The sequence below is a fragment of the Tiliqua scincoides genome, chromosome 2 (genome assembly GCF_035046505.1).
Source record: "Tiliqua scincoides isolate rTilSci1 chromosome 2, rTilSci1.hap2, whole genome shotgun sequence".
In the NCBI taxonomy this organism is placed as follows: Eukaryota; Metazoa; Chordata; class Lepidosauria; order Squamata; family Scincidae; genus Tiliqua; species Tiliqua scincoides.
Genome location: NC_089822.1, coordinates 73960963 through 73987313, shown reverse-complemented (window position 1 = coordinate 73987313; position 26351 = coordinate 73960963). Strand labels below are relative to the sequence as shown.

General features: G+C 40.7%; 1 protein-coding gene across 3 annotated transcripts in view; it reads left to right on the top strand.

The window, feature by feature from the left end:
- Positions 1-26351, top strand: part of BRD10 (bromodomain containing 10) — a 52914-nt gene that overhangs the window by 8094 nt on the left and 18469 nt on the right. Inside the window, exons 2-3 of one of the 3 annotated variants that reach the window (XM_066617590.1) lie at positions 10448-10648; positions 24149-25530. In XM_066617590.1, the coding sequence (XP_066473687.1) occupies positions 10448-10648; positions 24149-25530 (1583 nt within the window). Of the gene's footprint in view, positions 1-10447; positions 10649-20120; positions 20181-24148; positions 25531-26351 lie in introns of those variants that run through there. The other 2 variants (XM_066617592.1, XM_066617591.1) reach the window with 2 other exon arrangements.

Here is a 26351-nt window from a genome sequence, read left to right as displayed (position 1 = left end):
CCTGAGTTTGTCTGACCGCACCCAGGAAGTTCCCTATGTAAAATTTCTTAAACTAAGACAGAAGCACTTTATATGCTGTTTGCAGAACTTCCTTCAAGCCTGTTTTATTAACTTTATAGTGGTGCCCCAAACTTTATTTCCATTTGTGTTGCTATGAAATGCAAATCAGATGCTTTTACTAGCGGGGTGGTAGTAAAGCCATCTAACATGTTTAGCACTGATGCCTTTCTGAGGAAAGGTCCAAGGAGGGGAAAATCAGTAATTGCAACTAAAAAATATGCCACTTTCTTTCCTTTTGCTGCAACTTTGTAAAGTGTGGTAACAATATGAACTGACCAAGCCTTGGCAAAATGAGGGTTTTTTTTCTTCAAGAGTTCTGTGAGAGAGCTTGTAAATACTGAACCAGTTTCAGGTTGAGTTGGAAGGGACTTTGCCCGTTACAAAGCATTTGAACCATCATGTCATGTACTTAACTGCAGTATGCTGCTAAACTGAAATCTCTACCTGACCACTAAACGTGCGATGATGCATTCATAACCCCAGTGTGTTTCTGCAGAGGGTAACTTAGTGCCAACATTTTCACGTTGTTTTGCATTCTTTCATTTAATAAAGTTTTTGTAATAGAAAATTTTTCACATTCTGTGTTGATTTAGTAATGCTACTTCCCACCTGGAGTTGCTTTTTGCCAGCTTGCACAGCACTCTGACAAATGTATTTCAAGATCAATGAGATTGAAGATATTTTGTAATCAATGTAGATTATTTAGTTGGGCGCTTTCTTGCTAAAGATGGCTACCTGCTCCCACACAGCTCTATCCTCTCCTTTGTTAATAATTAGTTGGCAACCTTCAGTCTCGAAAGACTATGGTATCGCGCTCTGAAAATAATTGTACCACCAATAATACCACAATAATTTTTGAAGCTGCAGTCCCATTTATTTTGGAGTAGATAATATTGGTGAGTTGTACTCTGAAGTAAACATACATAGAAATAGTAAGCTGTTTCCTTTTCCTTGTCTGACAAGACTAAGGGTGCAGTCCTAACCCCTTATGTCAGTTCTTTCCAGCAGTGGCATAGCAGTGCCAATGGGCCTTATGCTGCATCCTGCAGTTGGGTGTCACTCATGGAGGCCTCCTCAAATAAGGGAATTTTTGTTCCCTTGTCTCAGCACTGCATTATTCTTAGGTCAATGCTGGAAAGCACTGACATAAGGGGTTAGGATTGTGCCCTAAATGTGCCAACCTTTATACACTTATCTGGGAGTTCATCTTATTGAACTCAATATTTATTTTTGAGTGGATATTCATAGGATTGTAATGTTAATATGCCTGCTAAACTGAATTGCATCTGGCCTCCAGACTAAAAGAAGCAGAGGATGGATGGCACTTCATTGTTTGCATTTAAAGACTCCAGCAGGAAAAAATGCCACAGCAATCTTGAAATAGAAGAAGAAAGTGAAATCTCACTTAGCTCTCCAAAAGCACAGAAGTGCCTAGCCTCAAAAGACAATTCAAGCAGCCTTGTTAAGGAAGTTAATGAAGAAAGACCAATCAGAATTTATGAAAAAGTTTAGATGTAAGAATAACATATCCTTCTCAGGCAGAGGCAAGCTAGCCCCTCTGGCACCTGGGGCTATGACTCTCTATATCACACAGACATGTAAGTTCCTGACTTGGAAGTAATTGCAGTGATGTGATGATACCACTGCCAGTTTCTTCTGGATTATGGCATTTGGAGTGGTTGCATGTTGCTCTGAGCAGCCCACAACTACTCTGAGTGCTTGCAAGGGGGGAAAATAAGGTACTGTGGCAGCAAGGAGGCTTTCTCACCACAGCAGTACCTTGTACTGTGCCATGGGCAGAGAGACATTGGTATCTGCTGTCAGGGGTGCAAATTGGCACCCCCTCCAGGCATAGTGCCCAGGGCAACGTATCCCTCTGCTCCTCTTAGCTATGCCATTGTTATCAGGATACTTTAGTTGCTGAATCCTGCGCCTTTCATTTTTCATATGCCAGAGTCCATACCTGGCAACAGAGCTTGTTCTGAAGAACTTGCAAGAAAGTGTTGATGTATCCCTGACCAGGTCAATAGTGTGCATAGGACAGTCAGGGTGATTAAATCTGACTCTATTTCAAGAAAGATTTGTAGATGTGGAACATAATGCAAGTTACTGAGCAAGAGGATGATAAAGAAATTGTATAGTCCAACCTACACTTGATAGATTTTACAAAGAAAACTGGAATAAAAATAATATGTGAGACTTTCTTCCTCTCACATATTTCTTCTTCTCCCTTTTTCCAACTGTAGTCCCCCACATACTGCCCATCAAACTGCTCCTAAAACTCAGGAACTCCTAAAGTAGCTCCTACTACTCCTAAAGCCTGAGTAGACTCCAAAAACTCTGGCGGAAAAAGGAAATTTGAGCTTCTTGTTGACAAGAAATTGGGATTTCGGCTTCAAGGACCTATAGCATGTTGAAGTCTTTATGAAAGTCAGAAGACTGTTCCAGGCCTAAATGTAATGCTTTCTCAGATAGAAAAAAAAAATCCTCTACTTGGCAAGGAGAAAATAATTGAGATAGTGTCTTCCTGGATGCTTTGGTCAGAACATAATGGTTTTTTCTCACTTACAATGAAGATTAAAGGAGTTTTCTTTGCCTTTTCTGTGTTGAGCTTTGTTAAAGCTTCATCACAGAAGCCTGCCTGAGTTCGGTTCCCAAATATCAGGCATTTCTTTACATATAGGAAAAACTATAGAATTTCTTATTCAGGCAAGCTAGGCAAAAATTAGTCCTCTACCAGTAGCCAGCACTACAGTAGATTGCTGAGTACTTGTAGAAATATAAATAGCCCTGTTGTCAACTGAGCAGTATGAGACTGAGGCTGCAATACTAACCACACTTCCCTGAGAGTAAACCCCATTGAACAAAATAGAACTTACTTCTGAGTAGACCTGGTTAGGATTATGCCCTGAGTGCAATCCTGATCTTATTTACCAAAATGGCTCAGTGGGGCCTACACACAGTAGTAAGTAATTTAGATTACAACCTCATTTCTCTGCTTAAAGAAAATATAATGCATTCATCTTAATGTTTTAGGAAAAAAAGAAGTGGAAATTTAAAAATTGGTGGACCATTTGGTGGGTCACAGTGAGATACAGGAAGCTGAATTAGATGGGCTTATAGTCTGATCCAGCAGGGCTGTTCTTATGTTATTACGTTTGTTTGAAGTAACTTATTTGTCTGGCCCAAAATATGGAGAAATGTAGTAATAAGTATAAACACAACGTCACCACTTACCTTCAATTTTGCATGTCTCCTTTTTTGTATAACGAAGACTGCCCTTATTGTAAGAATATAATATGTTTATGTTTGTGTCTTGACAAAACGTGCATCTAAATTTTCAGTAAATGCAGTGTAATGTCCATGTAAGACTCTGACAAGAGTATTTCTTGGAATGTTACTGGGGTAATAGTAACCCCCTAAAGCTGTGTTTATCAACCAGTGGTATGGGTACTATCAGTGGTACTTGAGGTGGTGTCTCGTGGTACTTGTGAGACCCCTCGACCCCTGCTGCTAAGCAGTGAGACCACAAACGTGGCACAACGAAGAGCAGGAGGAGGCTTGGTTCGGTGAGCAGAGCTCCACAGAATGCTATCCTGTGTTCGTAACAGCCCTCCCTTCCACCCTGAGCCTGTTACTGGTGTGTGTTGCAGTCCCATCTGACCTCCTATCTCAGAAGTAACTGGAGATTATGTCATGGTGTGGTACTTCAAATAGGTGGACTAAGTGAGGTGGTACTGTGGAGGACAAACCTTGAGAAACACTGCCCTAAAGAAAACAGTGTCAAGTCATAAGTTAAAACCAAACTTTGTACCTATCCGAAGGGAAGAAAGGATAATAAGGAAGAAATCTTTGATGCTACAAAGGAGAGTAACCATTCTCATAACAGTTGTTTTCCTGTGTTAATAAATCATGTTACTCTACACACAAAGATTCACTATTTTGTACAAGGAAGATTCCTGAGACTGTTGGTTGGTACAAGGTGGAAAATACACTGGAGTATTGGATGGGAAAGATTACAGTAGATCTGCGGGTCCGGCATCTATGGATTTTACTCACTGTGGATACCAATGGATTATGATACATTCTGGGGTGACACTGGAAAGAGCAAGGAACCTCCATTAGACCGGCAAGTGGATTTTAATGTTTAAAAATAGCTGTAGAACCTGGGAAACTGCACAGTTTAGCCATACAAAGGTTTAAAAAAGCTGGTTTTGGCACACTATTTTCTTTTTAAAGCCCTTTAAATTTGGCCCCCAGTATCTGCAATGGGGGCAGTTTCCAGAATGGAACCTCCATGGATACTAAGGTCCTACTTGTATTCTTAGAATTATCTCTCAGGATTTACTTTGGCAGAATAGAATATTGTGTGCTATTTACTGAAATGATGATTCAACAAAGATGATAGTTATGTCACATCTTCAAGGGAAGACCTCAGTGCCTATGATGTTTTTGAAACATCCTGATATTTTTAGCCATGTTAAGGAAGAAACAAAGGTTTTACTTTGTATTTTTTAAAGTATATTGTGGACATTTCCTATAAACTACAGGTTTTGTAGGAGGAGGTCTGGTCTAGAGGGTTGAGCCTCCGTTTGCCTGAAGATAACATCCGAAGGTCGCCGGTTCAAGGCCACTGGCACCATGAATGGGGAGACCTTGAAGCAGCTGACAAGCCCAGTCGAGTTATTCCACCTGCTCTTGGAGAGATGAAGGAGCTGCTTGTCAGCCTGCGTGGGAGGAATCTGGAGGCCAGAAAGTGATAACAAACCATAAAAGATCCATCTGAAATGTTGTGGTTCTTTAAAGATAGAACCTTTCTTCAATTATAAAATTCCCTATGGGGATTTAGAATAGTCTGCCCATGTAAACCGCCTTGAATTAAAGTCTGAGGAGAAATCTGACGGCCAAGAAAGGCGGTATATAAATGCCTTTATTATTATTATTATTATTATTATTATTATTATTATTATTATTATTACAGGTAGTTCAAGGGCCTTTAAAAATGCAGATGGCATTAAATGACTGTTCTTACAGCTTCAACTTCAGGAAAGATGAAGTATTTGCTTATATGCCCAGAATAATGGCAGTTAGAATCAAAATGCAAACCTTAGGCTGCAATCCTATACACACTTGCCATGGGATTAAACTATTGAACACAATGGGAGTTGCATCTGACTAAACACTTGTAAGATTGTGTTGTAATTTTGCAGTTCCCAATTTAAAAAAAAACACACTTGTATTTTATGTATTAAGTACAGTAAACCACCTTGAGCTTTTGAAAAGGAGTATAAATGTTTTTAATTTTAAAAGTGCCAGTGAATTCTATAGGAATTTTAAAAAACAAGTGCGTCTTGGTATCCATGAGCGATCCATTCTCAGACCCCACCCCACCCCTGTGGATACCGAAAACCGCAGGTAACCAAATCCACTGTTTTGGCACCTTTAAAGATGCCTTCATTGTGAAGCCCGGAGACAAAAAATGTGATTTCTGTTTTTCCGCCTTTTAAGGCATTCTGAGGCCCAGGGAGGGATTTCCTGGAATGCCTTAAAAGGCATTAAAAAGTCACTTCCAGTTTCTCTCAGAAACCAGAAGTCATGTTTTTTGCCTCCGGGCTTATTTCTGAAGTCTTCAGAGGCCATGGTATGCATAACCATCAGAGAGGGTTATTTTTTTAAAACGAATATTTGAGATTCATTTTTATTTTTATAGAAATATTTTTCCAAGTATTATGCTATTAAAATATAGTAATAATTGAAAATAGCCTGCCTTCATAGTCATCAACAGAATGAGAGAAAGATGTCTCTCCATTGTACCCCCAAACATTTCTTATTAGGATGATAAAAGCTAGAAATAGTTTCCCTGTACAAAAAAAAGCAAGGCCTGATGACTTCTGTGCTGATTCTGCAAAGTTGTGAATACTACAGGTGGCTACTTGGTCTTCAGGAAATATAGAAGTAGCATGATACCCGTGCTTCGCTATTGGTATTTGACTACTTTAAATCCATTTTGACTCTATAAACTTTCCTCTGATTGCAATGAACAAGTGAAAGTTAGCACAACTACCCCATGTCAGGCAACACCCTATAATTATTGAAAGTCCTGGTTCCAACCATTTTTTTGTTTAATAAATTGTTATTTTTGTATTTTGAATTGGTTTTGTGCAATAATAGCATAGTACTTATGGTTCACAAAAGTAACCTGGTTTCCTTTACTTCACAAAAGTAAAGGAAAACTAATAAAAAAGTATATGTAGTTTGAATAAAGTGAAGTGTGTTAATGCAGAATAATGAAGTGAAATTCAAAATATGTTTGATGAAGAAATTACAAAGATAAGATTGTAGTGGGAAAAAAAAAATACCTACAACCGTTGTCCTCTAAAGGAGTACTTTGTAGACCACACTGGTGATTCTTCCCTCGGGTGCTAGGATCACCAGGCTGCTGGGTGAGTTCACTCTGGAGCAGGTGATGTTTAACTGCCCATGGGAGAAGCAGTTCTTCCTCAAGTCAATCCCTGCAACCTTCAGCGATTGCCCCGGGATGGTCATACCATGGTTATTGTTGATGGTCACAGCAAGCAGACTTTGAGGCGGAACTGTAGACTCTTGAAGTTGAATGGTTACTCTGATGGTATAAGTGGTGTACGTGGTATGAACATCGACTCCCCCTGAGCGCAGCCAGTGAACACTGTGGCCTCAATGTTGTTCCTGTGGAGGGCCTTCAGCTTGGTGGCATTGTAGAGTTTGGGTGGTTTGAGGTTCCGAAGCAACATTACTGGAGCCTCCGCTTTGAGAAGAAGCTTGTGGGCCAGGAAGCCAGGAGGATTGAGGGTGTCGAGGACCTCCACGGGGTAATGAACTGATCATCAGTTTGCACCACCAAGTCTATAGACCTATACTCCATTTCTGCCCCTCCAAACAACTTTAGAGTGTCATTAACGATGGCAGCCTTGTCATTCTTGGGGGTCTGAATGGCATGCTCACACTGCTGCTCCATGGACTTTTCTTTGTTATTGATGATATCAGGTTACATTCTGTTTGTGAGGTCTGCTAGGCTTGTCACTATTGAGCCCAAGCCTGCAGGATTGGTAACCTTTCCCTCATATTTTTGATACTCTCTGTCCCCTATTTTGTGTAGGAGTTTGGAAAATTGCACAGTGGAGATATAGCCTCTTAAGTGGACCCTTTATGTTCTTCCTGAGAGAGAGATGAGTGGCCATAGATATGATGCTTTGATGCACACCTTAATATTGTCAGCTTGAGTTTCCCTTGGTACTACTGGCAGAGTCTGCCAGAAGTCTCCAGCCAGCAACACAATGACTCTCCACATCGCCCCATTATTGCCCCGATCTTGTAGGGTTATATAGTGCCTCAAAATCCCTCTAACTCTTCTCTCAGTGGAAAACAGGGATAAGCAGAGCAATGGCTCCTATGAGGGAAGGTAGACTTTGCCACACAACCCGCAAGCAGAATTTCACATTGAGCCAAAAATACACTTCTGGTTTGCATGAGTGAGCTCCTCTCAGCAATTGGTAGGAGTTTGGGAACCTCTGTTCTAGACTGAAGAGCCCCAAAGTTGTAGCCTTTCCTCATAAGAATAAAGTGATGCCTCAGCCCACTAATCATTTTGGTCATTTCTCTTCTGCACCTTTTACACTCCTACTGTATCCTTTTTAAGATGTGGCTACCAGAAATAGAAAATATAATAAAATGGTTTATCACCTGCAATTATTCAGGTTGCTGTATAGGTTGATCAAAATACAGGTTGAGACTAATTATTCGCTTGGGTTCCATTCCAAGCACTCAGGTGGATTAAAAAAACACACTATAGCAAATCAATTTAAAAAACAAAGTTTCTTTGCTTCAGTGATTAAAAAACAGCCTTGCTGACCTTTTGACTCTAAGATAAGAGTCATTAAGAAGACAGTCCATCAGCACTTCACTCAGCCCCTCCCTTCACCAATGCAAAATGGTCATGTTTCTTTCATTCTTTCATGCTGGGGGAAGGGAGGGTTCCCGAAGGAGAGAGAAGGATTGATGGATTGTTAGCCTGCTGCCCCCCCTCTCTCTCGTGTTAAGGAGGCTGTTGTTAAAGGACTGTCCAGTTTTTAAAACTGATTTTAAAGGGATGCATTTTTCCCCTTCTCCAGGGATCAACACATTCTTTTTCATTTGCAGGGGCCATTTGTGTTGAGTCAAATCCGTGTATAAAAAATCCGTGTATAAGTAGGCTGGACCTATATAAGTAAAGATTTAAATGTTTATGTTTCAGAAATTTATGTAGCAGAAATTTTTTAAAAGTATTTTTTATTGTTGTTGGGTTTAATTTAGCACTATCAATGTATATATTATACTTGTTGGAGTGATATAAAAAGGCAGGTCCCTGATTTGTGTAACTTAAAATCAAAATTTTAATAGAAGGGGAGGGTAAAATGAAAGAGTAATCGATGATGATGAATAATGCAGTTGAATGTACTTAGGCTTCATTTCAGGAGGGTCATTCTATGTGAATCACACTTAGAATAAAACTTGTCATACTTAATAAGAAATGAATTTTTTTTGTTTTAAACTCACATAGAAAAAGTATATTTAAGTCTAAATTTTCACAATTTTAATAAAAAATGGTGTGCTAGTGACAGTTCAACTAGCTGTAAATCTGACACCAGTTGAGAGAGAGAACTAGAAGTGAACTCATTATAAAGTTCTTTTAATGAGCTTTTGTATTATATACAATGGGTTTAATACATTTTTAATTTTTTAAATTAAAAATTTTAAAATCAGTTTTCTCAAAACCAGACATTAAAAAAATTTTTTTTAAATCACAAAATTAGTTCATACTTGTCTGTAACTATCCACAAAAATTTTTGGGGGGGATGATGAAGGGCTCATAAGATATGAAAGGTAACACATAGTATATGATCAAGTGAAAATAGTGGAATCTGAATTTTCAGATTGAACATAAGAAGAGCCCTGCTGGATCAGGCCAAAGGCCCATCTAGTCCAACTTCCTGTATCTCACAGTGGTCCACCAGATGTAAATGGAACTTTATAATTTTTTATCAACAGCATAATTCTTTCACAGTATTTATACTGTTGTTTCACTGTGTATTACTTTTCTCAGTCTGTTCTGATGTAACTTCAATCAGCAGCCAGTATGCAGTATGGAATAATAGGCAGGATTGTATTGGCAATTGTGCAACAGAACCATTGCCCCTTTTCTCTTCCCAAACTCTGCTGGCAGATTTGCAGCAGAGTAGTAGTGTGGAGAGGAGGGGCAATTGTTCTGTACAGACAAATATGAACTAATCTTGTTTTTTTTTCAAAATTTTCAAAATGTTCATTTTTGAGAACTGATTTTAAAATTTAAATTGAGTTTTTAAAAATTAAAAATGTATTAAACCCATTGTGTTATATATCATATGAAAGCTCATTAAAAGGGCTTTAAAAAGAAGCCAATACTAGCTCTTTATCTCAACTGGTGTTTGATTTACAGATATTTGAAGTATCACTAGCATGCTATTTTTTGGTAAAATTTTGAAAATTTACATAACTGTAAGATTTAACATAATGAACATAGGGCAGTAGAAGTTGGTATTTTTGCATTACACCATCACATAAATAAGCACCGCAGATTTCATAAAAATCTAAAGAGGTCAGTTGGAAATAATGTGATGATTTGTCATGGAATGACCCAGTTAGGTACTTGCATAAGTCTCCACCTTGGCTTCCCTGCAGTCGCTTGTGTTGGCGCGCTTGTGCCGGCACAAGCAGCAAAGGTGGGCGGGGAGGAGGAGGGGGAGAGGTGTTCCTGGGCGGGGGAGGGCAGGCGTGCAGGAAGCCAGAGGCAGGGCTGGGACCCGGCAGTTATGCCAGATCCCAACCCCCATCCCCGTGGAGAACAGAGTGGCTTCAAGCTGCTTCGTTCTCCTCGGACGTGCGCTATCTCCAGAAGTGGCACAGGTCCGAGGAGGCCCATTGTGGCCAGCAGCCCTTACCCAGGGGTATGGGGAAGAGTTTTCCCCTTGCCTCTGGCTGAACCGCTGCTGCCCACAAACCTGTCTTGGATGCAGCACAAGCCTCCTGGCTTGCCTGCTCCAGCGGAGATTAGGATTGCTCTCTAAATTACCTGTTCAGAAGAAATCTATTATTTATGCAAAGAAAGCATCTACTCCCAAATATCAAATGATGACATAAAATCCAAAATTTTTCTAAGTGAAGAACATTTTCTGCTACGAAGAGCTAGACAGTCCAAATACAGGCAGCAGTACCACTTCAAGAGTAGCTTTATTTATTTTACTTTGCTCTTTTTGTAAAGTTTAAAAGTGTAGCTACTGGATTACTGCTGGTCAAGAAAAGTATTCTTGTGCATTGATTTGATTTTTCTTTCAAGGCATTTGAGAGAGAAGACAGCAATAGCAGTAACATCTACAGGGTTCTATGGGCTTGAAGATGAGAAGGGGACAGCTTATACTTCAACAAGGCGTCGTTCTACACCACGCAGTTTAGCAGGCTTGACCACAGGCGTGTTTGAATCCGTAATGGTTCAGGTTCTGAGACAGGAAGAGCAACTGAGAGCAAAAGAAGAAAAGAGGTAAAAGGCAAACATGGATTATTTGTAGCTGTTTTTTCCATTTTTTTCCCCAAACTTTGCTCCCTTGGGAGATCAAACATATCACTTGCTCATCATTGCTGACTCAAATACGGATATCTCAGATTTCTACATACACATTTAGGTAGTTTAGTATACATAGAACAGCATCAAGCATACTTTTATTATTTATTACTAAATTTATTTTTCATCTGAGATATATTTAGAGCACTGATTCTAAAATGTGTTTTAACTAATGCTTTGGGAATTACAACATTGATTGGAGTTAAAAGGATTTTTATTGTTCTGTTCCTTGTTCTGTGTCCGTTTATTCATAGTGTACCTTGCCTTTCATTATTGTGTTTCTGTACAGGTTGTTTTTAACATATCTGTCTGTTGAAATTATGCATGTACAGCAAAACATTTTGTATCAATATTTGCTTCCACATTTGCTAGAATTTGGTAATCCAGATATCAAAACACTTGTTCCAACTCTTAATTCTTTCAACACTCATTTTGTTTTTTAAACGTGGTTAATGGCTATCACGTTTCAGATGTTTATTATGGAAGATATTGTATAAGTTGTGGGGAGGAGTGAAGTAAGGGAGACTGGTGCCCAGAGGAAGGTGTTGATTGGGGAAGCCAACTCAGTGAATTTTATTGGGATGCTTCTATCGTTGAACTGATTTAACTTCCATGAAGACTTCTGATTATGCCTTTTTTTGAGAGAGAGCAAAGCTAGAATTGATTGGTTTGAAGAATGTCCTATTTCTATTATCTGGTCTGATGACTTACAACCCAATCCTGAGCTGCCCAGGGCGCGGGGCTGCAGCAGCGCTGAAAATGGCCGCTGCATCCTGCGCTCCAGGCAGCTGCCAATAGCTCCTCAGGAGAAGGGGACTTTCATCCCCTTCCCCTGGGTAAAGCGAATAGCCCCGCAATTGGCTACTCCAAAAGAACCGCCAAAAGATCAGTGATGAATCAAGAGCCTCTGTGTCGGGCAATGAGCCCAACGAGGAGGCTCTGGATTTTGTTGAATTTTACACCAACCAACCAAAAAAATGCTATTTATGTGTTGAGAGTAGAAGGCTTTATTGCTTTGGTTGTTGATGTTGACATTCTTGTAGGGGGATGTGTCATTTGTGTGTTTAGATTGAATAGAGTTGTAATTATATTTTCTCTGTGTTTAATCATAAATATCATAATCATAAATTGATCATAATGATGATCTTATGGTTGGTAAACTGAAACAGCTGGATCTTTCAATTTACCTCTTGCATCCTTGAGTCAGGTTGTTCTTTAATTTGCTTGACTGAAATTGCAGCCGTATAGGGAAAATTCAGGTTATGAAGGCTGGGCATTTTGAAAAACTTCATCACTGTCAGGGCAGAACTTATTAAATGTGCTCTATCTCAATCTCTGTCCAATTGTATGCGGATGACATGGTTCTTCTGTCCCGCATGAGGATTGACTTGAAACGCCTTATCTGGTGCTGTTATGACTCTTTAATATGTAATAGGTTACAACTGAATTTTGATAAATCCAAAATTTTAGGTTTTGGCAATCCATGAAAAGTTTTTACTTGGATGTTTCATGGTAATTCCATCCTGCAGGTCAGTGAATTAAAGTATCTGGGTGTTCTTTTTTACTGTAGACATTCTTGGTTGTTGCACTGGCAGACAGTGGTCAAAGCAGCTAATCTCCCTGCACAGGCTATTTTGCACTTCTACCACATTTGGGGAAACTCTTATATTCCTGCTAAATTTTTAATGCTAAATTTACTGTACAACTCCTGTATAGTATTCCAGTGTTTCTGTATAAGATCTTTGGAGACCCCCATTGTGTCCCCTATGCATCATTATGCCTTGAAGCAGGTCAGCATAGATTGGAGGCCGTGGCTTGAATTAGATTTTTAAAATTCTCAATGCGAATTTGTTTTAATTACTCAGGATACTCTACTCCAGGCGCTGCTCTCAGATTCAGTATTGCCCTTGGGTTTAACCCTGTTCACTAACAAAATGGGACTATCTCCAGTGTTGCTGGGCTCTTTGTCCCCAACTCAGGTGCTGGGTACACTTAGAACCAGGCTTCTGGACATGGAGAGGCATCGCTTTATGAAGCAGCTCTCAAGACATGCTCTTCATTACACTTTCAGCTGCCTCTACACTACGGTAAGAGGCCAGATTACTTGTATTTTTTGGATCACCCTCTCAATGGTTGGGTGTTTACCAGGGCTAGATGTAATATCATACCTTCTAATATCTTAACTGCCAGATTTAGTAGTTTAGCCCTGGAGTTGAGAGTGTGTGCATGTGGTCAGGGGTCTGTTGAATCATTGCAGCGCATTCTATGTTATTGTTTCTGATACCAGGATATTCGCCTGTATTATTTGAACTCTTTTTTTTCTTCTTTCCATTTTGGCTGGGCTGATAAGGATAAGAATCAATACATGCTGAAAGGAGCTAATAAGGAGTTGACTAAGGCCCCAATCCTATCCAATTTTCCAGTGCCAGTGCAACCATGCCAATGAGGCATGCGCTGCATACTGTGGTGGGGAGACCATCACAGAGGCCTCCTCATGATAAGGGAACATTTGTTCCCTCATCTCGAGGTTGCATTGCAGCTGCACTAGTGTCAGAAAGTTGGATAGGATTAGGCCCTAGTGTAGTTTATTATATCTAACTTACCATGCAGAGACATCGTAAATGGCTAGAATCTATTTCTGAGACTTAGGCTGCAATCCTAACCACACTTTCCGGAAAGTAAGTCCCATTGAACAAAATAGGACTTACTTCTGAGTAGACCTGGTTAGGAGTGTGCTCTTAGTTGTGTTAAAAATGTTTTTGTCAAGTTTTTACTATGTTTTGCTTTGTTATGGTATTTGCTATCTATTGGTTTTGTTTATTATCTATTATGCCAATAAAGGTTGTGGATTGGCATTTGTACTTAATTTCAGTTCTGAAACATACATCTACAATAACTCTTAACATCCTAGCATGAAACATACGTCTACAATAACTCTTAACATCCTAGCATCTATTGTCTTATAGTACAGTTGGGTATAGTATGTTGTAAGGAAGAAGAAGTTGAGTAAAAGAAAAGACCTGTGGTCCCACTGTGTTCCTTTCTTTTAGTGATATATCAAAGAACAGTAAAGAATCTCTCCATGGTAAATTGTCAGATTTTTATTTTCCTTCATGATATATTTAATTGCAGATTTTCTTACTTTTTAGTGCATTGGTGAGGATCAATAAAGCCAATATGTTTTACTGTGATTACTACACAAGTAGTCATGTGCCCTTTTATGATGTAAATTCTAATACAGATCTTGAAAGTTGAAATATTATCCCACAAATCAATATCCAGTATATGAAATTGATTGAACCTTCACCAAAATCTAAGGCTGTTTCAGTGCTGAATGTGAATCGGCTGCAATTCCTGTACCTTGCCTCTTCTTTTCTGCGTTGCTAATAGAGTACTTTATCTGTATTTATACTGGAAATAATTAAGAGACATCTGTTCCATGTCATGACATTGAAAATTTTCTCCTTGTTAATTGATGGGTCTGTGTTTGACAGTAGTGATTTTTTTGGAGAGTTACAAATTGGTTTGTAACTTGATTTGAAAAGCTTTTTAAAGGCATAAATGCAGATATATTTGCTTGGCATTCCGTGTCAGTCATTTTCTATACTCAAACCAACCCTTGTATTTGTATGTGTTTCCATAGCAGCTCACCTAAGAATGCATTGTCAATTGGAAGTATTACAATATACTGTAATTTCATGTTTGGAGTCAAAATTTTCTTTAAGGTTTTTCTTCTTGTTTCCTATTCGGTGTTTAAAGTACGTAGACCAGTGGTTCCCAAACTGGTGAAACACGATCCACCGGGGAAACAGAAGCAGAAGCAGGGCATTCCCCCTTAAGGAGTTGCCCTGCAGGGATGGCAGCAATGGTGCCAGAACAGTAGTTTCTGGACACAGCTTCCAATTGGAGATAAGCACTGTTTACCGCAGCAGGGAGGCCCGCAGAGGCGGCTGCAAACCTTCTGTGCCCTGCTGGAAGCCAGCGCTACCTCCAGATAAGTAAACAAGCTCCTTGGTCACAGCGGTGCTGTGATTGTGGCAGTGCTGGCCCTGCCCCCTTCTCGTCTCCTCGGAAACTTACCTGTTCCCAACTCCCTTGTAGGAATTTGGAAACCACTGGTGTAGACTCATACACATAGCAGAGGGACATCAGCTTTAAGAAGACATTAAGGCTGCAATCCTGTACACACTTATTGGTGACCAACAGCCTAATCCTAACAAAAGTTCCATGTGGCAGTCCAGCAGAGCCAATGCAGCCCTCACTGTATCCCGCACAGGACTAGAGGCTGCTGGAGGCCTCCTCGGGGTAGACAAAGCCCGAAGCAGCTTCCATGGGGCTACTCGAATCCACGCCAGTGATATCGTTGGCACAAATCAGACCCACCCCGTATTGGGGAGGGGGAATAGGATATGGCGGAGGCCTCTTTTACTATTCTTGCCCTCTCCCAGGTCTGGTCTGTCCCCTCCCTGCCTTCCCCATGTCCTGTAATGCCACCCCTGATCCCTTTCTGCCCACTCCTGCCCTCCTACTGGCCAGCAGAGCATCTACCTGCTCCAGCAGGTGCTGGCCTCCAACTGGCATAGGTAGGTCAGCACAGGCCATTCTGTTTCTTTATGGCACATTTGTGACTGTGTGTGTGTCCGTCCCAATGGTGGAGGCCAGCATAGGATTGGGCCATAAATTCAACTGAACACACTTCATTGTGTCCTGAGATTGCTGTAAACATGCATAAGACTGAGTAAATTTGGAGGATTGACTTCTGTGTAAACATAAATTAGATTGTACTGTTAGAATTCAGTCTTAAGACATGATCAAGCAGACAGTCATGCAGCACCATGTGGGTACACCTTTCAGATGAAAAATAGGATGGGATCCAGAGGACTGTGCAGGGAGCTTCTAAGTGTAGCGGCGAACAAACTGAGCTGCAAATTGGAACTTCCTTAGTTTGAATTTTATTACTATCCAAAACCCACTAGGTGGCTTTTGGCAAACCTCTCTCTGTCTCAACTCCCCAGATGCAATATGGAGATGATAATGTTGTTGGTAACATTGTTGGTAACAAAAGAGTTGGTAACAACTCTTACCAAGTTGTTGTGAGGATGATACCAAGATAGTACGTGTGAAGCACTTTGCAGGATCTAAAAGTGCTGACACCCGATAAACTGCTTACAAAGCTTTTTGGGAGCAGCCTCTGACATGGCACAAAAATCTGCAGAAAAAGGCCCAGGAGAGTCTTGATATGTGCGTGGAAGTGCTTGCCTGCACATATTTGAGGAGCTCTTTGGATCTTGGCCATTGGACTGCAGTTTTAAGTATACTTAAATAAAAGATTCATTTAGGAATTTAATTCTGTTGCAGTGCAGAACTATGCTTATTTACTCTGTAGCAAGTCTCGCTGTCTTCAGTTGGGTTTATCTCCAAGGAAGTGTCTTAGAATTAAGCCCAAATCCTTTTGTTTTTCTCCCCTGCCGATACAGCCGCACTTCCAGTATGCATACTACATCTGGGGTGGGGGGCAGTCCCAGAGTCGTCTTCCTTTGTTACCTTACCCGGATGTAAGTCTCCAGTGCTGAAACAGGTCTACTTGGACCTACACTGGCAATTTTGCCGGTGCAAGTCCAAGTGGGCCCAGGAAAGCAGATAAAGGCCTGGAAGGAAAGTAGGATATCAGCTTATCCACCCCCTTCCAGCCCTCATTCCGTCTCCATTTTCCCCTGTCTCCTTCCAGTTCCGCCCCCTCTCTACCTTCCTCCTACCCATTGTCCTGATTGGTCACCCCTTGGTGACATAGAAAGTCTGCTTGTAGGCTGCCACAATCACTTGCCACTTGCAGCAGCAAACCAGCTGCTCTGAACTGTTAGTTGTATTTTACAACAGCCATAAAGGACTAGTTAGTTCCAGCAGCATAAGGCCTTGCATAGGTTTGGACGGTTAATTTCTTACTGGAAACACTTATCTGGGAGTAAATCTTGTTGAACACCATGAGGCTTACATTTGAGTAAATGTAGTTTTGGGTTGTTAATTTTGTAAATAAATCTACAAGAGTCACTACTTTACAGAATTTTAACTCATCTACCTGTAAATTGATATCCAAATTAATTGATACCTGAATAAGAAAAAGAACAAACTGTATTCCAGTTTGTATATGACTTGGTAGCCCAGAGGCTAATCATGGGCGATCAGCCTGTTCTAAGCAAATGTATTTGGCAGCATTCTCCTGAATTAAAAACTGAAGAATTCAGAATAGTTCTAATTAAATAGAATCTTTTAGGAATATGAATATAGAGATAATCTTAATTTAGGATTAAGATTTAAGTTAAAATCTAGGACAAAGAAGAAATGCGCCTTACTGAAATAGAGGTCATCTCAAGTTTTTAGCGTTAATAATAGTATAGAGACACCCAGTTGTAATTGCGTTCTAATCTGTTGGAGATATTTGAAAAGTTATCAGAAAAATTTTGTTATGGGAAGGGAGAATCCTTATAAGCTAAGAAGCTGTGGGTTGCAGCCAGTGTTCTTTTTGCTTATTGATAAACAACTTGGGATCAGGGTACTTGAGGGACTGCCTTCTCTCATTTGAGAAGGTCAGCCACCTAACATTATCTGAGCTGGCTCTTCATTTGTCACCTCCAACTGAAACTAGGTTGGTGCTAGTAGCAGCACACAATAAGGTCTCTTCCATGGCAGCGCCATAGCTACAGAAGTTCCTCCCTTTAGAGTTGAGTACCTTGCTCTACTTGTCAGCCTTTCAGTGGACTTCAAAAACCTTTTTGTTTTGTCATGCATATATTAAACGTATTGATTTCATTTCTCTGCTGTTGTTTGATTCATTGATTTTTGGGTGCTGCTGCTAAGTTTAATTATTTTGTGGTGTTCTACTGTTTTCTATTTTTATTGTAATTGTGGTTTTAAAATTGTTGTCAGCCACCTTGGTTGCTCAGGTCACAAGGAGAGAAGCAAGATAGAAATATTTTAAATAGATATTTACGTATTTGTGGTGGCATAATTTCAACTATCATGTTACACAGCTGTGGCATGTTCGGATTTTTTCCTCCCAGTATTTTCTCGTCAGTGGCTATAGTCCAAACAGGGCATACAAATGATTGCTGCTTACTTAGTTTGCATCTTGAATCCTTTCAAGCTTATGATTAATTGGAGCTCATGTTTGATTGAGTGATAGGATGATAGCTGATTTTCTGGAAAAAAATTCTGATTGAGCAACATAGGAAATTTTCCATTGCTTTAATTGATTGGGATCTGATTTACCATGTCGAATTTATAAGCAAGCTAAAAAAGATACTCCATGTTAATTCTTGCATACTTGCATGGCAAAAAACGCGTTAAAAGCAAATCCATTTAAAAAACAATGTCCCTTTGCTCAGTGATTTAAAAACAGCCTTGTTAACGTTTATAATGCATCAGGCAGACAATCAGTCTCTATCCAGGTACTTAGAAAGGCTTCACTCTGAGGCAGCGATCCCTCCCTTCAGTGGGAACTGTAGTGTGGGGAAAGAATGGAGGAGGTGATAATCACTTCCACTTAGCATTCTTTCATGTGCTCAGGGGGAAGGGGTCACTTGCCTCAGAATGAAGCCTTTCTAAGCGCCTGGGGAGAGAATGATTGATGGATTATCTGCCAGCTGCCCTCTCCCACATCAACGAAGCTATTGTTAAACAACTTTTTTCCTTGTTGAAAGGGCTCTTCTTATCGCATTGAAATAAAACTTCCGGTGAAAAAACTGTGGATAATTAGGTTATACCTGTAGTCCCATTTGCACCAGTTGTTCAGTGAGATTTCCTCCTCCCAAGTAACAACAGAGCCCACAGGAGCCATGCAGCTGGAAAGCGTTATCACTACGAATTGTCTCCCCCGACATCCCTGTCTCCTCCCCCTCCCTGGTCTTCTCCAGCCAATTCTAAGGCAAGAAGCCCCTCGTGCTTCTCCTTCTGCCCTACCTCATCCAAAGAAAAAAATCAGACCACCCATCCTTCATCCAATGATCATTGGTTCCTTCAGAGATGGAAAAGAGAGCCCATTCCTGCCTCCCCTCCCCCGTTCCATGCAAAAGCAAAGCATTTTCCCTTCCCTGTATCCTGGCTAGAACTTCCCTGCTACTCGTCTGGTCTGAATGATGGCCCCGCAAAGACTTTCATGCCGTGAAAAAAGTAGAGCAAGCACACCCAGACACGGACAGACTTGAGACTGCATGTGTGGAGACCGAGTGCCAGGTCAGTGGCCTCAGACTTGAGTTAATGCCAGAGTCATTAATGCAGGTGACTCGAGTGTACACAGGTCAGCAAAAACACGTGCTCTTGCAACTCCCTGCTAGGCAGTAAGCTCCACTGAATGAAATGAGACTTATTTATGGGTAAACATGATTAGGATTGCCTTATTAATGTGGTTTAAATCTTAAATACATTAAAAGTTTTGCTTGGAAATTATTTTTGCTGGCATACTTGAAAGTTTTGGAGAACATGGCTACTCAATAGCATAGACTGAGCTTTCTGTTTCAGATTTAAGAAACAAATGAAAGCAGTGAGAATTGTTTACATATTGATTTTAGAACCACCAAATTAGTGTGCAGATATGTATATGCTTGCTTCCTAGGAATAGTTTCCTTCAAAAATTACTTGCAACTTTTGAAACTAATTTGACTGGTATCCATTCATTGTGTTACTATTTCATGATAGTATGCTTTTTGAGAAGTGGAAAATTTTATATGGAAAAATACAGTAATGAAAACTTTGTTAGAAAATGTGTTGCTCTGCTCCATACTGCTAGGCTGGGATTCAGATTTTCTGTGTTCTCTGACTGTCTGCCTCCTTCCAAACCCCTATATCTCAGGCAGACTAACTGTGTTCCTCCTACCCTGAATTTGGCTAAGCTATCTGTTATTACTTTCCCCTGTATTCCTGGACAACCAGCACCCAAGTTCATCTATCTCTTCCATGAAGTTCGTTCCTGATCTTCCTTTTGGCCCATTCTCCAGCTGCAACTGCTTTTCTGTCAGGATTGATTTGACAGGAGAATTGAATTCCACCTAATTTTCTGTAACCTAGATACCAGTAGACCAGTAGATACAGTAGACTGTAACTCATTGAAAATAGCATATTGTAAGGCATGTATGAATTTACACCCAGTCTTAGAACAGGCCAGAACAATGAAAGAAAAATTGATGTATAAAATGTGTTAAAGCACATTTTAAATGGGCCTCTAAAATAATCCCAAATTCAGCACTGTCCATGTTTAAAGAAAAAATGTTTTGCGTTGTTTCTAGAAGATGCCAAGGTACAGAATTTGGTGAGGTACCCAGGAAATTGGAATTCCACAGTTGGGGAGAAACCACTGAGAGGTTTTCTGTGTGTCGTCCTGCTGTTCATAATTGATGCAAAGAGGGTGCTGTTAAGAGGCTGCTTCCAATAGGACATGGAGAAGGAGGTTGGCCCTGAGGTATGTAGGGCTTGAACTGTATAGATGTTTAATAGGTAAAGAAAAATAGAAACTTCTATGGTGCTTGGTAGATAATAGAAACCACAATTAAGGGAGGTGGGTGGAAGGAATTTATGTACTAAAGGGGGAGTGCTTGGGGAGAACATTCTCGATCACTACACCACACAATGTTTAGTTAGGGTAGGTGCAGATATAGCACTTGCTTTTTTGATTTACAATAGAGATCATGTTCCAATTGGTTTATTTATCCTGTTAAGAAGGTGATTGTGCATTATATTGGGATGGGGTCTTCTATAGTTTTATTGATTGTTAGTACATTTTACTTTATTTTCTTGTGACTTAAATAGGGCGCATTCCTAGCCCCTTATGTCAGTGCTTTCCAGCATTGACATAAGGGCAGTGCAGCTCTGAGGTAAGGCAACAAACTTTCCTTTACTTTGAGGAGGTCCAACTGCAGGATGCAGCACATGTTCCGTTGGCATCGCTATGCCAGTGCTGGAAAGCAATGATGGAGGAACACTTCTGTTCTCATTGGGATAAAATTTCAGAAGAATTAGTGGATATGAATAAAACCTTTATAATTCCCTAATATTTGAAGGAGTTACTAAATATAATGAAAATATGTAGTGAAATATTTGTTACAGAGAAATAAAATGAATCTGAAAATACTTCTGATTACCTCTATGGAGAAGATAAATATGTTTAAAAGTTCAGTAACATTAAATAAAATATGTGATGTTTAGAATTTGTGGCATGATCAGACCAATGTCAAGCTCTTCAAATTCTATTAATATCTGTAGGAGAGATTTGCTGGTGTGCTTTGACTAGCTTATTAATCAGGAGATTTTTTTAAAAACCAAGAAAAATATAAGGTATTTTATATGTCTTTGTTTCTAAACATGCCTTGTGCAAGTAGAAAGTCACTTCTGCTTGAGTAAAACCCAACCTCCCCAATTTCCACCAATCTCACATTGTCCTGGAGGGTCCCCAACTCTTAACTGGATTCAGGGGAAGGCACAGGTGTTGCAACAGAGAGGGATGGTGAGAAAAGTCCATTGCAGAAGCAGTTTTATAAATGGCAATGAAATTTTTTCAGTTTATAGATTTATAATTGGATAAATTAGCCAAGTCTGTCTTTTTGAGCAATTAATATTTACAGCACAACTTTTTTTTATTTCGACGTTAAGAAAGGTGAATAACTAAAACTGCAGTTTTGTGAATACTCACCGCAGAGACTCACCTATAAGTTGACCCCACAGATAAATCGAGGGCAGGTTTTGAGGCAACAATCATGGAATTTTCTATGACCCTCGGATAAGTCGGAGGTTAAACTTAGGGGGGTGTCTGACTATAGCTTTGTCTGATTTTACCTGAGTCCAGTTCCTGCAAAATAACCTACCACTAATTGTTACCTAAGAACTGTAGTCTCTAATTTATTAAAAACATAGTAAAAGATCATAAGATACATTTTTATTCTTTTTTATATTCTGGTCTTCACCACCTTTTTGTAAACACTATCAGAGTAAGTGCACTGTAAACAACATACCAGTAAAACAGTGGTTCCCAACTTGGTGTTCACGTACTCCCAGGGACACTCAACAGGACCTTTAGGGGTACTTGAAAAAGAATGGCAGAAAAAGGCAGATCATGCTCCAGAATGCCTTGCAAGGACCAGCAAGACAGGAAGGGAGGTAGCTAGTTGACTGTGAAAGCCCCACCAATAGCTAGTTTTTGGTCATCAATTCATGTATGAACCAGTGATTGAAAACCAGCACAGTAAAAAAGCTGAAACATAATATAGAAAGTGATCAATCACCCAGAATTTCTCAGGACACTTCTTGTGCAAAGTCTCCTGGACCGCCGAGCTGCAGAACGGCAGGCAGGGGTGGGGAGGAGGTGTTCCAGGGAGGAGGCCGCGGGGTGGCGGAGAGAGGGCAGGCGGGAGGTGTGCTGGGGGGAGGGAGGGTAGAGGATCAGTGGAGCTCTGCTCCGCAGAATCCAGGGTGCTTGGGTAGGGCTGCGCACCCTTCACAAGCGCCTTTTCCTTTTCACAAGACCATTGTGGGGCTGCTTACCTCACTCGGGGTAAGGGGATGAATGTCCCCTTCTCCTGAGGCGCTTCCCACGGTAGTGCGGGAGGCGCTGGATTCGGTGGCAGCCTCTTCAGTGCCACCGAGCCTGGGCACCCCAGGCAGCTCAGGATTGGGCTGAGAGTGTTATAATGTATGTATTTCTGTTTAATATGGTTGATTGTTTGATTAAAAATATTTTGGGGAATTATGAAGGTAAAGAAAAATATGACTCCCAATTTTAAGCTTTAGATTGAGAAATGTATCAATATTTTGGAATAATTGTGTCATGCTGACTTTTCAATTCTTTGCCAATCAGGATTTAACAAGTATGTTTTGGACAGCTTGTAGTCATTGCCTTCTTCTCTTGGGCTGATGTGAAAGATTTATGAATGGTCATAATTTTATTTTCTTAATTTTAGATAATGATATATCCTTCAGGCCAAATAGCAGTGTTCTAAAATATTTTCCCATTGTTGTATACCAGAGATGTCAAATATAAGGGCCAGGGGCTGGATGCAGCCCATGGAAGCTTTTTATTTGAACCTCAGGCTCTCAGCTGCTGAGCAGTGCTGTTTCTGCTGAAAGGGCAGCCTGCATGAAAATTGGGCTCTCCCATATATTGAAATATGATCCAGATTTGTGTATTTTCTCTTCTGTCATTTGCAGCTTAAGAATTCCCAAGTGAGAAAAAGTGCTTATTTTTGGTTATGATCTAATGACATCACTTCTTGGCTAATGACATCGCTTCCGGCCTTCAGCAGGCATCATGAATGCTATTTTCCCCTCAATATGAAACGATTTTGACACCCCTGTTGTATACTGTGTTTGTTTTAACATTCTTATATATTGGCTAATGGTGTATAGTGGTAAGACTGAGTATGAGAAGATAGCTTTTGTTACATTTCCATTTTCTATACAATTTAATTGAGGAGAGATGTTTGACAGGGCCAGCCTTAGGACACTTTAAACAATTTGGCCAAATTGGGCCCTGCACCTGGAGACACCCCCCCCCCGCCCCCGGGACAGCAAGTGGAGTGCCCGCAGCCACAGCAGGCACCTTGCTCTGGCTTGGAATCATCCCTGCTGAGGCATTATGAAGAGAGCATGGCGAGTGGAGCATTGCCACTGGATGGCCCTCCTTCCCATCCACCCCGGGTTTGTTTAGCATGAACCCTGGCCCCAGAAGCAGTTGGCGGTGATACGGTAGCCGACTGTGTCGCTGCTTTAGCTCATCCTGGTGTGTAAGGGACCCCCACAGGGGCTCCTCCCCTGCAAAAATGTTTTGCATTGGACTCCACAGCTCCTAAGCCAGGCCCTGATGTTAGAATTAACATTATGAATTCTATAAGTCATAATACATTGAGTAGAAGAGGAAAAATAGAATAGGTGTATATTTTATTTCCCCCCCCCCCACTACTCAATATATTATGACTTACAGGATACATAATGTTATTTCTAGCATCAGGGCCTGCCTTAGGAGCTGTGGAGTCCAATACAAAACATTTTTGCAGGGGGGGGGGTCCTGCAGGGTTCCCTTACACACCAGGATGAGCGACAGCAGTGACACAGCTGGCTACAGTATCACCGCCAACTGCTTCTGGGGCCGGGGTTCATGCTAATCAAACCCAGGAGTGGACGTATAGTGTATAGATTTTTAATATATTCCTGGATCTATAGCTGTAGTGTCCAGTGGGAACAGGACAACATACGTGCATTTTGTCTACCATTTTGGTATTATCTATTTGACTTGCTCTATTTTAGTACTGCTGAATTATCCAATACTTAGTAAAAGTCTTGTTTCTACAAGTGTGTCTGCTTTCTGCTTTTAAAAATGTGTTGTTTTCTTGTTGCTGTTTTTATGTTAAACCTGTATTGTTGTTGTTTTTGTTTTATTAGGCTTCGAGAACAAGAAAGAAAAGATGCAGGAGAAGCTAGTCAAAAAGAAATAGAAGAATGGGAAAAGTGCCTCCTGGCTCAAGCAGCACCCACAAGGATGGAAAACATGTGGGAAATTCCAGCTATTGGTCATTTTCTGTGTTTAGCACAACATATTTTAAACTTGCCTGAAATAGTTTTCTATGAGCTAGAACGCTGCCTTCTGATGCCACAGTGTAGTGCTTTTCTGTCAAAAATAATGACTTCTTTGTTAAGTCCTCCTCATCGGAGATCAACCTTGCATCGAAGGCCTACTCTTCCTTACAGGACTTGGGAAGCAGCACTAAGGCAGAAAGTACAGCAGTGGTATACAGCTGTGGGACAAACTGATAATCCCGCCAGCTGTGCAGAGAAACTTGGTCTTTGTCCTCAATTTTTTGAAGTCCTCGGAGAAGTTAATCCTCTGGAGGAAAAACCATTTCATGAGCTCCAATTTTGTCAGAAAGTATGGCTGCTGAAAGGTCTTTGTGACTTTGTGTATGAAACCCAAAAAGATGTTCAAGATGCAGTACTTGGGCAGCCTATCCATGAGTGCAGAGAGGTGATTCTGGGATATGATTATTTAGAAAATGCTTATGTTCATTTCCCACAGTTCTGTGGTGCAGATGTACGAATCTACAAACAGAAGCCTTTTCATGCTCCCGAGTTTCCAGTTCCTCCCATCAAGGTAAAAAGAGTACCACGAATTAAACTGGAGAAAGTAAAATATGAATATGTCACAAAAAGCAATGGGGAAGTTAGACTTACTGCTAAAGAAGAATTATCTTCTCACACCAAGAAAGAGACTGGGAAGATCCACTTGGACCATTTGAATGCTTCCTCAGAAGAAGAAATGAAATACAACAGTGAAGACAAAGTTCATACAGACTGTAATTTTACAACAGACTGCTATAAGGAAAATAGGAATAAGGTAATTGTTCCAGGAGAGAATATTGGCCTTAGGGAACCTCTCAGCCCAGGTGAAATCAGGATTTTGGAAAATGGGGGGAAATGTGGTGAATCTTCAGTAGTGAAAACCGAGTCCACCCCGTTAAAGGAGAACACTCTTAAAACTTGCCAAATGCATGTGAATGGGAATCACAGTGACAATCCGGACACGAATTGCCACAAAGTTGCTAGAGAAGTGAATTCAGAGAATTCTTTTGAAAATAAAACACTAAAGCTTGGTAAAATGCGAGCAAAGAAGAAGAAAAAGAAAAAGAAGAAGTTAAAAGATATTTTGAATGAAAATCTTCAGAGAAAACGAGAGATTCACCTTCACTCACTGAAATCATACAAACCTGAGATCCAGAATAAGTTGTTCATGATGAAAAAGAAAGCAAAACACAAGAAGCACAAATCTGGTAAGATGGTTTTAACTATGTGGCAAGTGATGGGAAGGTGCTTTGAGCACTATACAGAGGCTGACGTAGTTCAAAGCTAAAAAACTTCCAAGCGTCTGGTTGCTCTTCTATCTATATATAATGCTGGCTCCTGTTGTTGTGATGGTTAATATGTATATTCAGCAAAAAATTTTCAAAGTAATGAAATGACCATAAAATATGATTGTGATGCCTAGGATTACAGGCGCTTTTTTTTGGCTATCAGGCGTGCTGTGATGCTTCCCTATTCATATTTTTCTAATCTGTATGGGGACCAGCAAAATCAGCATGGGTGAAAAGTCCTAAAGATAGACAGTTGCACAGAATACCTTGCATTAGTTAGGGCGCAATCCTAACTTTGGGGTTAGGCTGGCACAAATCACTTGCGCTGACCCAGGGGTGCCGCAAACATGCCATAAGGCACATTTGCACAGTCTCAGGAATCAGGGAGGCCAGCGCAAGGAATTGTGCTGGCCTCCCCACGCCAGATCCAGGCTCAATGGGGTAAGTTTGCGTCGGCCAACATGGGAGTCTGGGGTGTGTGTTGGGAGAGTGGGAAGGAATCAGGGAGGAGACATTCTAGGGCAGGGGAAGGGCAGGCAGCAGGTGTCCCTGGGGCAGGCGGACAGGCAACAGAGCCAGGATCTGGCAGTTTTGCCAGATTCTGACCCAGTTCCCAGCTGACACGGAGCAGCCTCTGGCTGCTCCATTGTACTTGAATCTGTGCCACCTCCTGAGATGGCACAGATCTGAGTAGACCCATTGGTACCAGTACAGCGCAACACGGTATAAGGGGAAAGTTT